Below are 16,115 nucleotides of genomic sequence, written 5' to 3'. Positions count from 1 at the left end.
GTCTATTATGTGCCAAGCACTAATTAGGTGCTAGAGATACAGGATAAACAAGACAGACAAGGAGAAGACATGAAATTATATTTTATCAATCCTTTAAAGTTTCTATAACTGCTCCTGGGATCTGAGACTTTTCTAGTAAAGGATTTCTCAATATCCTATCACACTGGACTTCACTTTTTCAGATGTTCCTTCTTAGTCATTTCACATATGATGCAAGATTTATGGAGCAACAGCTTTTTTATATCCACTAAAGAAAGTATGCATTGAAAAACTAAATCTTAAAACAAATCGAGATTTATTTAATAGCTTTTAAAGGATTATTTTAAGAATTAGTGGATAAAAGAGGTAAACAACAAACATGCAATTAAAAATTACGCAGATCTTAAAGAGAGAATAAAAATAGACAAATACGTGCACGATTATTCTTAGTTTAAATAAAAATGATAACCTTAAACCTATAAATAACTATGCAATATGGTGGATTCAGTAAAAAGAATTCCTGGTGAACACATATTATAGCTTAAAAGTTGAACAATACTGTGTTCTATGGCTAAAGGGGACAATTACAAGTCTTGAAAAAGGTAATTCACATACACTAAATATAAAATCATCAGAAGTTTATAACCCAATCCAAGCCATAAACTAAGCGTTCAGCATGTAGATCAGATAACCAGAAACTGAAAGCAGATTAGGAGTCTCCAACCATAGCCCATTTCTCCTTTAATGCTCACAGAAAATCTTCTCAAATTAAGTGTGCCTTATGCTCTGGCACAGAACTCTGTTTAGGTAAAAAGCTCTTACTATCCTGACAAATAAAACAAAAAGAACAAACCCCTCAAAATAGAATCTGAAAGCAGGAAAATCATGGTTGCTTCATACATCTGCCTCTTCAAAATTATTCCAATATGTCTAATGATATTTTCAGAGGAAAGCAGAAGCCTATGAAACAAACAGCAGTGGTCTAGGAAAATTAAGAAACAGCAACATGCCCTGGCAGGAGGCTCAGTTGGTGGGAGCACTGTCCTGTACACCAAGAGGTTGAGGGTTCAATTCCCAGACAGGGCACATTACCTAGGTTGGGGGTTCGATCCCCAGTTGGAAAACGTATATGAAGCAATAGGTAAATGTTTCTCTGTATGGCTCAGTGGTTGAATGTCGACCCATGCACTGAAGGGTCACCGGTTGGATTCCTGGTCAGGTCACATGCCCTGGTTGCGGACTTGATCCCCACCGGGGAACATGCAGGAGGCAGCCTATTGATGTTGATGTTTCTCTCTCATGGATGTTTCTATCTCTCTCTTCCTCTTCCTTCCTCTCTTTCTAAAATCAATAAAAACATATTTTTAAAATGGGGGCATATCCTGCTGCTCAGAGGCAATCACTTTCAACAATTAAAAAAAAAAGAAACAGCAACATATAAATGCCATAGTGCAGTTTTGCTTCAAAATTTCCAACTCACAATACAATGACAACAGCTTTTGTGTGAACAACTCACTTGCTTCTGGGACCACTTGAGGGTAGAGTCTGGCCCTTTTTGGGCTATTCTAGATTTAAAATGAATAAAAATAGGTAATGAGAAGCAGCTACAAACCTTCCTAATCAAGAATGTTTGCTATATTGCCCTAGCTGGTTTGGCTCAGTGGATAGAGTGTCGGCCTGGGGACTGAAGGGTCCCAGGTTCGATTCCGGTCAAGGGCATGTACCTTGGTTGTGGGCACATCCCCAGAGGGGGTGTGCAGGAGGCAGCTGTTCGATGTTTCTCTCTCATCGATGTTTCTAACTCTCTATCCCTCTCTCTTCCTCTCTGTAAAAAAATCAATAAAATATATTAAAAAAAAAAAGAAAAAAGAATGTTTGCTATAGCCCAGCCAGTGTGGCTCAGTGGTTGAGCATTGACCTATAAACCAGGAGGTCACGGTTCAATTCCCTGTCAGGGCACCTGCCCTGATTGGGGGCTCCATCCCCAGTAGGTGTGCAGGAGGCAGCCAATCAGTGATTCTCTCTCATCATTCATGTTCCTATCTCCCTCTCCCTTCTTCTTTGAAATCAATAAAAATATATTTTAAAAATAAAGAGTGTTTGCTATATATTTAACAAGATGAAACACACTTTTTGAAATACAAGCTAACTAAATGCAGAGTCCTGAGCTCCATGAAGTTTGGATATTGTGAGCAACACTTTTCCATGACTTATCTACATTTCACCAAATAGTAAAAATATGTCACTGTGGGAGGCAAACCAGGGAAATATCTTAGTTTGGGTTCCAAGTGTAAGAGATTTAGCTGAAGTAGAACAGTGTCATTCTTATGATATCAAGGTTTTACCTGTTCCAAGATTTCATAAATGACAATTATAAATGTAATCATAAAACTCCATAAAGGTTACTTAAGCTCTGTCACACACAAATTCTTGCCAGGAACTGTCTTTTTTCTGACTTCTGTTGCCTTAAAGACTCAGGAACACAGGATTCTGTCTGAACATTTAAACTTTCCATAAATCCAGGTAAGCCATTCCCTCACCTGTCATTAATGAATACTAATAAATATTTATACACATTAGCAGCTTTTAAATGCTCCTATAACTTGCCTTCTTAATTCATATATATTTGCATGTAGCTCATTTCTTAAAAAAAAAAAAAAAACCTTAAAAAGTGAACTTTGTAAATAGAGCCAGAGTCATAGAAGCATTGAACAGACCGTCCAACCTAAGAGGGAAAGCAGGGGATGGGGGTGGGTAAGAGATTAACCAAAGGACTTGTATGCCTGCATATGAACATAACCAATGGACACAGACAATAGGGGGGTGAGGGCATGTGCTTGTGGGTGGGAGCGGCTGGGGAGGTCAATGGGGGGAAAGGAAGACATATGTAATATTTTAAACAATAAAGAATTTAAATTTAAAAAGTGAACTTTGTAAACATACTATGTTCATAAATATGAATTTCTGTTACCTGTACCTTGGTGTGACATAAATTAATCAAAAGTAACCCCTACGGCCCAGCTGGAGTTTATCAGTTGGTTGAGTGTCAGTTGGCTGAGCGTTGTCACATTGTCATATGCACCAAAAGGTTGCTGGTTCAATTTCAGGTCAGGGCACATGCCTGGGTTGCAGCTTCAGTCCTCAGTTGGGATGCATATAGAAGGCGGCTGATTGATGTTTCTTACATCGATGCTTCTCTCTCTCTCTCTCTTCCTCTCTCTAAGCATGTACTCAGGTGAGGATTAAAAAAAAAGTAACCCCTATGACACAGGTATGCCACTCATTTGAATGTACTCGAAATAATCTAGTAAACACTAACAAAACACTCCTAGAACTTACATGTTAAGTCAAAAGCACAACTGACTGCAAAGATTTCATAATGCTGACAACTCTTAATTTCAGACTTTGGAAACAAAGAATGCAGACCTGCAGGTCAACATTCATTCTAATAAACACAGCAGGCTCAGTCCTTGGATATCGCAGTCATGGGTTATATTTAATGATTAAATGAATTTTCTACACTGCTGATTTTATAAAGGAAAGCAGAGTCTGGGACTCTGTGAAGAGTCTAGGCTAGCATCTCCTTTCCAATTTTACTTCAGATTTACCAACTACCACATGGTAAGCACATAAAATATAGGCAACGCTAAGTTGCTTGGCAAGAAAAGTCAAGCCAACCATGCTTGTCATAACTCACACGCAAGCTGCAAAATTGTTCTCTAATTTCACTAGGTCAAACCAAGCAACTTACACCCCAACTGTGCTTTGCAAATAATACACACACACACACACACACACACACACACACACACACACTAATTTTACAGCTAGACTCCCTACCCCTCTAGATTGCCTACAAACCTTTTCTTACTCTGATAATGTAAACATTGGGCCATTATGCATCTCTGGGAAAATGACCAGAAGTTAATTTTGAAAACCTAAAAGCTTACTGTCCAGATATGAATGTCTGAATTTTCACTAGGTCAACCAAAACTAGCTTCCAAAGACCAAGTGCTAAAAATTGAGGAATTGTTTTAGTAGAGCTGATGTACATCAAAATAATTAGACATATTATGGAAAGTGTAATTCATAAATGTTGCTTAGAACCTTCAAAGGTAGCCTACATTTCAACCTTAAGTCACTGTCTATGTATATCATAATACATATATGGTTCTGCATCTATAATGTATCCAATGCATATCTGCCATCTAGATTCCATTATCTAAATGAAATTTTTTGTTTGTTTACTATTCTCATTCTGGCCCAGATATTCAATAACTTGGCATTTGGTTGACTTGGTTGTCAACCAAGGACCATACACTCCATACATTAGCAACAAGAAAGCAACACAATTATGGACTATAGACCTAAAGAATACTAAATTGAAATGACATCGTTGGCATATTTCAATGATCTAAAACAGCCTAGATTTTTTTCAAAAACTGAAAAAATAATACAAGAAAATTTAAATACAAATCAAATTCTACTACTAGAAAAACAATACATAAGAAAAAAGTTTCAAGTCTCAAGCCATAACTCAATTTGCTTCCATAAGAGTCAGTATAAAAAAAATTCTTCATGCCCTAACTGGTTTTGTTCAGTGGATAGAGCAGTGGCCTGCGGACTAAAAGGTCACAGTTCGATTCCCAGGTTTGATTCCGGTCAAGGGCATGTACCTTGGTTGTGGGCACATCCCCAGTAGGAGGTGTGCAGGAAGCAACTGATAGATGTTTCTAACTCTCTATCCCTCTCTCTTCCTCTCTGTAAAAAATCAATAAATTTTTTTAAAATTCTTCATTAAGGAATTATAATACCCACTTGGAATTTGATTTAATGATATCATATCAATATTTATTTTAAAAACCTTAAGTAATTTTAATAAAATCTGGGAATTTATTTAAATACTTTTCAATACTAATTTCATATAAAAATAAGTGATGAGCCTAAAGCATTTATAGGTATGTAAGATTTTTATTTCCAATGCATGTTCCATTATAGCAGCAATAAATTTTCTCAAATGTACAATTCAATGAAATCACTTACATTATGAGTCCTTAAAAATTTCCCTTGGAGCCCAGCCGGTGTTGCTCAGTGGTTGAGCCTCGACGTATGAGCCAAGAGGTTGCCAGTTCGATTCTCAATCTGGGCACATGCCCGGGTTGCAGGCTCAATTCCCAGTAGGGGCGTGCAAGAGGCAGCCGATTGATGTTTTTCACTGATATTTTTATCTCTCTATCCCTCTCCCTTCCTCTCTAAAATCAACAAAAACATATAAAAAATGTAGGCATTCTTGAGTGGTCATTAAAACCATAATATTAAAAAAAAGTCTCTTGGATTTGTTTCTTATTCACTACTTAGAGCATCACCTTGCATGTGGTAGGCTCCCAATATTTATTAAATTGTTGAACTCAATAGGGTAGACTATAAGATAGTGATGGCGAACCTTTTGAGCTCGGCGTGTCAGCATTTTGAAAAACCCTAACTTAACTCTGGTGCCGTGTCACATATAGAAATTTTTTTATCTTTGCAACCATAGTAAAACAAAGATTTATATTTTTGATATTTATTTTATATATTTAAATGCCATTTAACAAAGAAAAATCAACCAAAAAAATGAGTTCACGTGTCACCTCTGACACGCGTGTCATAGGTTCGCCATCACTGCTATAAGATCATAAAATGCAGAAATTGTACTCTTTTAACTTAATTTTGTACAGACCTTAGAAAAAAATATTCTAAGTATTTAATAAATGTCTACTGATAATACTGTAATCCTGGTATTAAAGACAATTAAGTATTTTCAAATAGAAAATTTATTTCTGGGAGACAGGAGAGCATAACTATAAAGGAACAATCAGGTTTGGGATCAAAAGTTGGCTCTGCCCCTTATAGCCATATGACTGGGAAAGTTAATAATTCTTGCCGGGTCACAGTTCCCCCATACATAAAATTGATCTTTTGATGCTATCAGCCTCATGGAGCTGTTTTAAAGAGTGAATAAAATCAAGCATGTCCACTGATTGGTACAGCACATTGTAATGTATATTGTTCATGTGGGTAGATCAGATTACAAGACCAAAGTAATATACTATTTGGCATATAGAATTTCACAGCAATTTGCCAGCCCTTTATATAATACTAGAAGCCCAATGCACGGAATTTGTGCACTCAGGGGGGTCCCTCAGCCTGGCCTGCGCACTCTCGCAGTCCAGGAGCCCTCGGGGGATGTCTGACTACCACTGCCCCTGCACTCACCAGCCATGAGCCCAGCTTCTGGCTGAGCAGCACTCCTCCTGTAGGAGCACACTGACCACCAGGGGGGTAGCTCCTGCATTGAGCGTTTGCCCCCTGGTGGTCAGTGTGCATCATATCAACTGGTCATTCCACTGTTCGGTCAATTTGCATATTAGCCTTTTATTATATAGGATTATAAGGATTTTTTTCATAAGCCTATTTGAAGCGGTCTAGACTACTGAAGTTTCCATTAATAATGATAATGATTTCCCAGTGTAAAACTGAAGACACTGCAGGCATCCCACTGGCATATTTCTGATTTGGTTCTAGCCAATCCACCTCTGGGAACTATCTGATTTTAAAAAGATGTGTACCTTGGTTCTGGCATGTGGCTTGTAACTCTTATCACATTCAAACCTAGGGGCTAGACATCCTAATATCCAGTTTGTACATGTTTCTGACCTGAAACAATTAGGATTAGAACAAGTTAATCTGAGACCTCCTCAGGGTGATCCCAGCTTCGGATGGCAGAGCAGCTGAGAAAGAAAACAGGCCCTTTAAGTCAGGTTGGGTAAGAGCACTTGAGAAAAACACAGGCACAGAGCCTGCTGAAAATGACTAACCGTGAAGAAAAGTTGTCAAAGACTTGGAAATCGGCAAAAGAGAGCAGTGGGTATCCTTCCAGTGGAGGGCTGGGCTTTGTGTAGCACAGTCATGGTGAACCTTTTGAGCTCGGCATGTCAGCATTTTGAAAAACCCTAACTTAACTCTGGTGCCGTGTCACATATAGAACTTTTTTGATATTTGCAACCATAGTAAAACAAAGATTTATATTTTTGATATTTATTTTATATATTTAAATGCCACTTAACAAAGAAAAATCAACCAAAAAAATGAGTTCGCGTGTCACCTCTGACACGCGTGTCATAGGTTCGCCATCACTGGTGTAGCACATCCTCTAGGAAATATCAGATTTTAAAAGGATGTGCACCTTTGTTTGTCCTGGTGATAAGACCATTTTACAGTGCTGTTGGGATAAACATTAAGTTGCACAAAACAGCAATGCAAATAACTCTTGTCACAGCAATACAAATGAAAATTACTTCGTAGATACAATTGATTTCCCCGGTCTAGAAAAGATGACTCCAACGTCTATACTTATAGAATTGCCTTACAGGCATTATTCAGTTTTGCATCTATTAGCAAATTTATTTCAGCATTCCTGACTGTGTGTATATATGATATCAGCTCTTCAAATTCTCCTTTGAAATAATTTTAATATCTTAGTGGTTTTCTCATTTAATAATAGCTAATTAAATTAATTTTTTGCCATTTATTCACATTTTAGAGAGCCATGATTTTAGATTTTTGAAAATTATAATTCAGTACTTCTGATGAAGGAACACTTTCATAGGAAGGAAAATTGATGTGGTAGAAGGGAGCTTTCAGTTTTATCCAGAATTATTTATTTCTCTAAAAGAAAGAGGGAGAGAAGGAAAACAAATCTCCAAATGTTTAACAGCTATTATATTTCTGTAGTGAATGCATGAGTGTTATATACTACTTTACGTACTTTAAGACTGAAATGTTTCGTCACTTAAATTTTTTTTAATGATTTTTTTAAAAAGAATCAGTTGGGTAGGGACAATGGGAGTACAGGTAGTTCGTCCTGCCTTCCTCCTTAGCATCAATTTTTCCCATGGAAACAGATATTTCATAAGCCTCTATTACCCTCTAGATTTAGGCCTGCTTTTCTTTTGCCATTTTTCCATACATCTATCATAGTAAAAGGCACATCACAGGCAATGAATAAGTGCTTATAGAACTGAATTACTAGGAATATACTCTAACACTAGAGAAAAATGAATCAGACTCAGGAGGCAGAATTTCTCAGGAAACCAGGGAAAAGAAGTCTTCCCAGGCTGTGTTGTCAACTCAGCTCTCTGACTTACTCCAGAGAAAGGCTTGGTCTGTCACTTGGCAGCCCATCCTACTACCATGTCCAGAAAATAGCCTACGACTAGCCTGGAGGAAGCCCAGTTTACAGCTCCAGGCAATAAACTGGCAACCAGGACTCAGTCTAGGCTGTAGACCCTCTTTGGTATTGACAGAGAAATGACAAGGTCAATTTACAGATGGATTACTTTACAAGACTGTTAATAAGAAATCAGTGAAATGCCGAAACCGGTTTGGCTCAGTGGATAGAGCGTCGGCCTGCGGACTGAAAGGTCCCAGGTTCGATTCCGGTCAAGGGCATGTACCTGGGTTGCGGGCACATCCCCAGTAGGGGATGTGCAGGAGGCAGCTGGTCGATGTTTCTCTCTCATCGACGTTTCTAGCTCTCTATCTCTCTCCCTTCCTCTCTGTAAAAATCAAGGTCAGTTTACGGATGGAAAAAAAAAAAAAAAAAAAAAAGAGAAATCAGTGAAATTCTTTAGTAAAAGGGCACCAGAACTTAAGTGTCACTACCATGACTCTTCCTCATAATAATGGTACATGGACCAAGATGCTAGAACTGATCCTCTTGAACAGCATATATACTTCAAAATATTTTTCCCTGCAGGGAGGGAAAGTGTGGTACAGTGGGGAAAACACATGAACTATTTGGAAGTCAGAAGACCTGAGTTGGACTCCTACTCAACTACTTGATTTATTCTGGCCAAGTCACATACCCTTTCCCAGGAGGAGTTTCCTCAACTGTCAAATATAGATAACTATATGGCCACATTTATTTACTGTATGGAGGTAATAAGATGATCAAAGGAGTACTACACTGTACAGGACAACACACATTTATATTATCATTCTGATACAGCCACATAAAATCACCTGCACCCCAGTTTGACCAAACTATAAATTGGGAAATACTTAACTGGAGGTAAAAGCCATGGCCCCTGGACAGAAGAATCCCATCCCTGCTCCTGGCTCAGGTTTAAGATAATATTTGTCACAATAAACATATGAGAAAACTTGAATGTGACATTTAAGAATAGTTGACATGTAAAACCCTGAGTTTACTTGTTCTCATTGGATGATTTTTAAGTAAGAAATAGGAGTAACCAAGATTTTTCAAGGAGTATGAATTCTCTGGCTTAGGCAAATACTTGGTCTTATATGCTTTGGAGTCCATGAATAGATGACCTGACATTCACTAGGGCAGCTCTTCCCATGTTTCTGTCTCTTAAGAATTCTTAGAAGAGACTAAAAGTGTTGCAAAATACTAATATAATTGGTCACAACCATTTTTAGAGATTTGCTGTACAAAGGATTATAACTTCCTTCCTGTATGAATCATAAACCAGAGGCAGTTGCTTTCCTCGTTGTTGATTACCTACTATAACAGAAAAGGTTTGCTTGTAATGGAATGTTTACTACCACCCTGTACAACTTCTGTGGCATTTGAGTTACACAGATCTGCTCTGTTATGCTTTTTAGTAGAAGACGGTGTTAACATTTATATATTCTCTCCTCCCTCTGCCTCCCCTAAGAAGATTACCACAATTAGCCTAGGCTACGCATCTTTTAGTTCTTTTATGTTTTCTTTGGGGAAAACAACAAAAACACTACAAAATAAAACCCGCATAGAAGTACTCACTTTAAACATTTTTTTGGAATTATTAGACAAAATTTTAAAAATCAGCTCTGTCCTGGTCGGGTGGCTCAGTTGGTTGGAGCACTGTCCTGTACACCAAAAAAAGTTGCAGTTTGATCCTGGTCAGGGCTTGTACGGGAGGCAACTGATCGATGTTTCTCTCTCATTCTCCCTTCCCCTCTCTCTAAAAATCAATAAAACATATCCTCTCGTGAGGATTACAAAAAAAATAAAAATCAGCTTTGTCTCATCCCCTTTCTCCCTCTCCAATAATTTGATACATATTTTGATCAACATTTTAGTCAATATCTCCAGCCAGAGAGAAAAGCCAATATATTAAAGCAACTAAAAACCACAATGTATTAGAATCACCAGTGGATTTTTAAATAATTTGTAATTTTGTTTTGCTTTCCTGTTTTTTCTTTTATGCCATAATAAAATTTGCAAGATTAATTAATTTGCAAGATTAATTTTGCTCCCTGAAAATAAGGGTGTCTTTCTTAAATACAGCCAGTTTCCCCACTTACCTATATCCAAATTATGGGATGGCAAAGCTGTTTTCAAGACAAAATTTTGAGAACAACTATCTTAATTACCCCACTTGATTCCCATTAATTTAAGGTCACTTGCTAAATTTATGTCAGAGCAATTTCATGAATCTACATTAAGAAAATAAAAGAGCCCTGGACAGTTTGCTTGGTGGTTAGAGCATCAGCCTGGTGACCAAAGGGTCACAAGTTCGATTCCCAGTCAAGGGCATGTACCTTAGTTGCAGGCTTAATCCTCAGCCCTGGTTGGGTGTGAATGGACAGCAACAAATCGATGTTTCTCTCTCTTCCCCCTACTCCCTCCCTTCCACTTACTCTCTCTTAAAAAAAAAAAAAAATCAATGGAAAAAATATCCTAGGGTGAGGATTTAAAAAAGAAAGATAAAGGCACTTACAGCAATTAAACAAAACAAATCAAAACAAAACAAAAGTATACCTTCCCAAGGCTGTGGTTTTCTGCGTTCTTCCTGATATCCACATAGCTGTGGGTTCCTGCAACTGTCTACTCCCTTCATTTACCACATTCTCAACTTTCATCTTGCCCCCTGTGAGTTACTACCTGGGGCAACTTGCTTGGAAAGTAAATAGCTGGGACCTATTGGTGGAGACTTGCACATTCACTGGGCTTTGTGCTTGCCAATCTCTCATTGCTCCACAAAGAAGCTGTGAACCAACTTTATCCTGCAAACCAGAAACAGGAACTGAACGGGCCTCTAACCAGCCTCCAAAACAGGAAGCAGGGGACAGTCCCTATAGCACGAGAGAGGAACTGACCTGCAGCACAAAACTCCCAGAAGGCTGGCACCAGCCAAGGCCACAGGTGAGACAAGGCCACACTGTGCATTTATAATTAGGCCTCACCCACAAGTGGAACCAACTTGAACTACCAAGTGATGAATGCCTTAAGCAGACCACAGGAGATGGAGTTGAGGGAAGAAACCAGAATCCCAGGAGCAGGAAAGCAGGGTCCGTCACGACAATCTGCAGTTGACTATTTAGAGTAAGAAATGGATGCTCTAAAAACAAATTTACTTTTGTCCTTTGGAGTTTTCCTCTTAGTTTTGCTTTTCTTTCCAATTTTCTAGTAAAGCTCTTTTTGGAAAATTATAATTTTGCCTTCAAGAAAGCAAATGGAAACACAATGCTTTGAGTTCATAGAGGGTGGGTAATGGCAAGCCAGCAAAAAAAAGTCAAAAGGCCAGAGAAAACACATGTGCGGAGCACCACTGGGATGTATGTTTTAAATCCCTTCTTAACCATAGTTTTCCTTTAGGTTGGCTGTTTTGATAATTTTGCTAAGGCTTGTTTCTTCCGTGAAGAAACAGTGACTGAAAGGTGGGAAGAGGCTGTAAAGTAGTTTAGATCAAACACTACTCTGTTGATTGGCATGATAGTTTTCACTCATCCATGGTGAAATAGGGACCAAAATAATAAATAATGAGTTTTTCCATACATTTACTATATGCAAAAAGCTAGCCTTTATTCTAAGCTTATGCCCATCCTTCTTTTATTCCAGATCTCACCACAGCCCCTGCTGTCATCACCACCAATCCAAAGAGAGGTTCCTGGCCCATATGCTACCGGAAGATAGATAAAAGCAAAAGTTACTGATTCTAACACAGGCATGGGTATATTTAAAGTCCCAATTTTAGGTTTCAGTAACATAGTTTTCCTGAATGTTTAACAGTGAATGGGTTTCATACTTCAAGTATAGTAAGTTAACACGGCTTCTTTTAGGATAGCCCTATACTCTAACTACCATGGATAATGCTGTTTCTAACGTAAAATGTACTCCTGGTTCCAAGCAGCAACCCTAAATAACTTAACCTGGATTAGTGAATATAATTACTTTATGTTTCATTTGTCTTATAAGTAAAATAGCTGAATAATAAAGCCTATTCTAGCTATATTTCAAAGAACTAATGTTCATTAAAAAAATTTTTTGAGACCCTGCCAGTTGGGGGTCTGTGTACCTGAGTGGAATAGCTCTTTATAACTAACATCTATCGCTGACAACTCTTAGCTTTCCTAGAGATTTACATTGCAGGGGACTTGAAATATTAACTTGGCATTTGCCATCTGAGTGATAGTCTTGTATATATAAACATGACGTATTTTCATAAAAAGCTTTGATAGAAATTAGTTTCCCTCAGAACAGGAATGAGAGAGTGACAAATGTAGTTAAAAAACAAACCAGATTGTAGTTTAATGGTCAAACAGGGAAATTCAGTGAAAACCTTTAACTGCTATCTATTCTTTAAAAAACACACCAACCAGTACACATAGATAGAAGAAGCTTGTGAAAATGTAACCAAACTTTAAGTTCTTCCTCATGCCATTAAGTTGAGTTATGTGAACACCAACATTCCTTTTAAATGTTAAGGCCTTCATTAAGCTGTCCTTGCTTACCCTTCCATCTCAGTACAGGTGTCACTTCTAAACCCCCAAACCCACCACATCACCCGTCTGATTCCAGAATGTGTTTCCTGGGAGCCCAAGGCATTTTCTGTGAACCCTCTCAGAGGCCCCACTAGAGCCAGGCTTTCAATCACCCCTCTCCACCAACTCGCAACTCCATGGGGCCAGATACATGGTATATATACAAGTCCACAGACTAAAACACTTCATTTCGTATTAATAATGTTATAATTTTAAAGTATGGAAATTGAGAGCTGAGGGAATCTCAGAAACCTTTTATTCCAACCCTCCACTCTTTTTGAGATTTTAAATGACTTGCTCCCAATCAGAGAAGAAGCAAGGACCAGAATCCAGATCTTGAAACTCTTGTTCCAATGCTCACACCACGCTGCCTTGCCTTTGCAAATTTATAGGACTAAATGAGGGAAATCAGAATTTAATTCAATCCCTGGTCAATTTTATAAGCCTTTTGGAGGAGATGAGTTGCATGGTTCAGAACAGAGCCAGGATAAAAACTCAGATCTAAGCTGAGCAGCAGTACTCTTCCCATATATATCATAATGATTCAGCTTTCAAATGGAGGGGGTGGATGTAGAACAAAGGTCAGCATGGCCCAGGGACCAAAATCCTGCCAGGCCTGTTTTTGTACAGCTTACAAGCTAAGAATGCTTTTTATATTTTTTGATGGGTGGGGAGAAAAAAGAAAAAAAGAGTTATATTTTGTGAAATATATAAAATTCCAATTTCAGTGTCCATTAATAAAGTTCACTGGACTACAGCCATGATCATTCGTTTAGGTATTGTTTATGGCTGCTCTTGTGTAACAACTGCACAATTGAAAAGTGAGAGAGACCTACTGCAAAGTCTAAAATATTTACTATCTGGCCCTTCACAGAAAACTCTGCCGAATCCTGGTGGATGAGGCGCATTTGCTCTCTGAGAAATCAGAAGAAAAGCTGGACTACCATCAGACTCAGCAATCCTCAATTTAGAAAAACAAAGGGTTTGGACAAAACAGATACCTCTGCCACATCTTCATGCTGAATGAGAGGGCTCAAAGTTCATTCACTCGCCTAGGCAGAGGGTAAGCTGGGACCTTCGAAGTGGAATGGGACAGAGATGGCCTGCAAACACTGGTCTTTCTAGAGCAGTGGTTCTCAACCTTCCTAATGCCGCGACCCTTTAATACAGTTCCTCATGTTGTGGTGACCCCCAATTTCATTGTTACAAATTGAACATAATTAAAGCATAGCGATTAATCACAAAAACAATATGTAATTATATATGTGTTTTCCGAAGGTCTTAGGCAACCCCCAAGGGGTCGCGACCCACAGGTTGAGAACCGCTGTTCTAGAGTGACTCTTCCCCACTATTCCACACTGTACCCCAATGGCTCATAAGTTCCCTGCCAGCTCCCTACCATAGGATTCCAAGTTAGAGAACTACCCTTGACTTTGAGAGTGAACCTGCGCAGCTAAATGGAGGCAGCGAGGGCAAAGCATACCATTTTAGTCAGCCACCGGGCCCGGAATCTGGCATTGACTAGCTTCTACCTGAATCTTGGAGCCAGTTATGATCCCTTGGTCTTCTCAGCTAAGAAGGACAGTAAGAAGGCACTTCCTTCATAGGCTTGTTTGGAGGATTAAATGAGATACAGTTCAAATGTCAGGTCCCTTCTAATCTTTCTCCCCTTTCCAGACAATAAACAGTAAGTGAACCTTGTTAGAAAACTTTCAAATAGGCTCACAGTTTACAATTTTTTAATAGAGCCACATAAAAAAATATATCAGTGCAGTAAAAATAAGCTATTTGGTTGGGTGTTTCCCTCACACATCTTTCAATTCTTTGAATCGTCTTCCAAATTATAATCCCAGAATAAGAATACTGCAGTTTTTAGAAAAGTTATGTTTATGTAATTTTTATAGCAAGCTACCCAAAAAACCAAGCTACACTATATTATACTCATGTTCACTTATGAAGACCAAGATTGTAAAAAAAACACCCAGAACCAGAAAATCCTAGTTTATTTAGTCTGACTTCCTTAACATGAAGTTCTTCTTCTTCTTAAAATAGTCAGCTTTGGATGAATTCCAAAATTGACATAAGCCTAATTCAGGTGTTTTGAAGAAATTGAAGACAATCAGAGCTGAAAACAAGATCGGAATATAGAATGTTTTATGTGATTACAAATGCAAGAACCTTATTGTCTGAAACCACCATTAAATAAAATTTTCTGCCCATGCTTATAAAAATAAATAAGTATATATTCTCTCAACATTGGTTGCACAGGCTACTAAAGGTTAATTTCAGCAACATGTCCTAATTTCTAATATTTGCTAACACAGCTAATTGCTTCGGTCACTAGAACTGCAATAACACTGAAATCTGTGATAGGCTGAAAATATACTTATTTTTTCATAGCTTATGCTAACAATCACCTTAATGGCCACTTTAGTCTTAGTTATTAAGATAGCCTATCAGCATTTTAAACAATGTTAAATTACACACTATCCAGCCCATCCTGGTGTATGGGGTAATAAAACCAGATCCTAGTTCTTTCACTGAAACCCTAAAAAGCTACCACACAAGTTTAGCATGAGTGACAAGGTTATTACTCTTGGAAGTAATTACTTGAAAGTTCCAATTGATACGAGATGGGAAATTCAAGCCACTAAACTTGTTTAGGTAAAATGACTCGGGAGATCATGACATGACAGGCAAATGCATAGATACACTCCTCGTGCGGCTGGCTTTGACATGGTCATGGTTTCTGTACTCCCAAAACTACACAGAGCAAAAAGGGTGGGAACGTCATCTAACAGTCACAGGTAGGCATAGAAGGACAATATGGGCCAAACCTAACAGAAGAGAAACCAAGACACTGAGTGAAGAAGGGCTGATTGGGGCTGATGAATACAAGTTCTTTATGAGGACCACGCGGACCCCGGGCTCCAGCGTGGCCGTGGGTGAGTCGGTCCCCCGCACGGATACACACGGGGCTCCTGCGCCAGCACCCACTTCGCTCCTAGGAAGGGCGAGCGCCAGGAAGAACCGCGCAGCGCCGCTCGCTGCCCCTAAGGTGAGGCAAGAAGTAAAGTAGGAAGCACGCCTGCTGCCCAGAAAAATGTATTTTCTCCCCTGCAGCGGCCCCTGACCGCGGAGGCTGGCGAAGGGGTTGCATACGCACCTGCATTGTAAAACCGGTCCAGCACCGTGGTCTCCCCAAAGTCCAGTTTTCCAAAATGAAGGGTCTCAAGAGTGGCGCCCACCGTCTCGCACGCCTCCCCGCAGGCTCTGCAGGGCCTCGGTCTCGGACACCACCTGCTGCCCCTGGCTCTCTTCGT

General features: G+C 38.9%; 1 protein-coding gene across 1 annotated transcript in view; it reads right to left on the bottom strand.

Annotated features, from left to right (window-relative positions):
- The window catches only part of MAP3K5 (mitogen-activated protein kinase kinase kinase 5), a 167,604-nt gene that overhangs the window by 150,871 nt on the left and 618 nt on the right, over window positions 1–16,115 (bottom strand). Inside the window, 2 exon segments of the mRNA XM_023750205.1 lie at window positions 15,959–16,055; window positions 16,057–16,115. The exon segment at window positions 16,057–16,115 is cut by the window's right edge and continues 115 nt beyond it. Coding sequence (XP_023605973.1) covers window positions 15,959–16,055; window positions 16,057–16,115 — 156 coding nt within the window.

The sequence above is a fragment of the Myotis lucifugus genome, unplaced genomic scaffold, assembly GCF_000147115.1.
Source record: "Myotis lucifugus unplaced genomic scaffold, Myoluc2.0 scaffold_11, whole genome shotgun sequence".
NCBI classification, from domain to species: domain Eukaryota; kingdom Metazoa; phylum Chordata; class Mammalia; order Chiroptera; family Vespertilionidae; genus Myotis; species Myotis lucifugus.
Note: the sequence above shows the minus strand (reverse complement) of the source record. Positions and strands in the feature narration are given on the sequence as shown.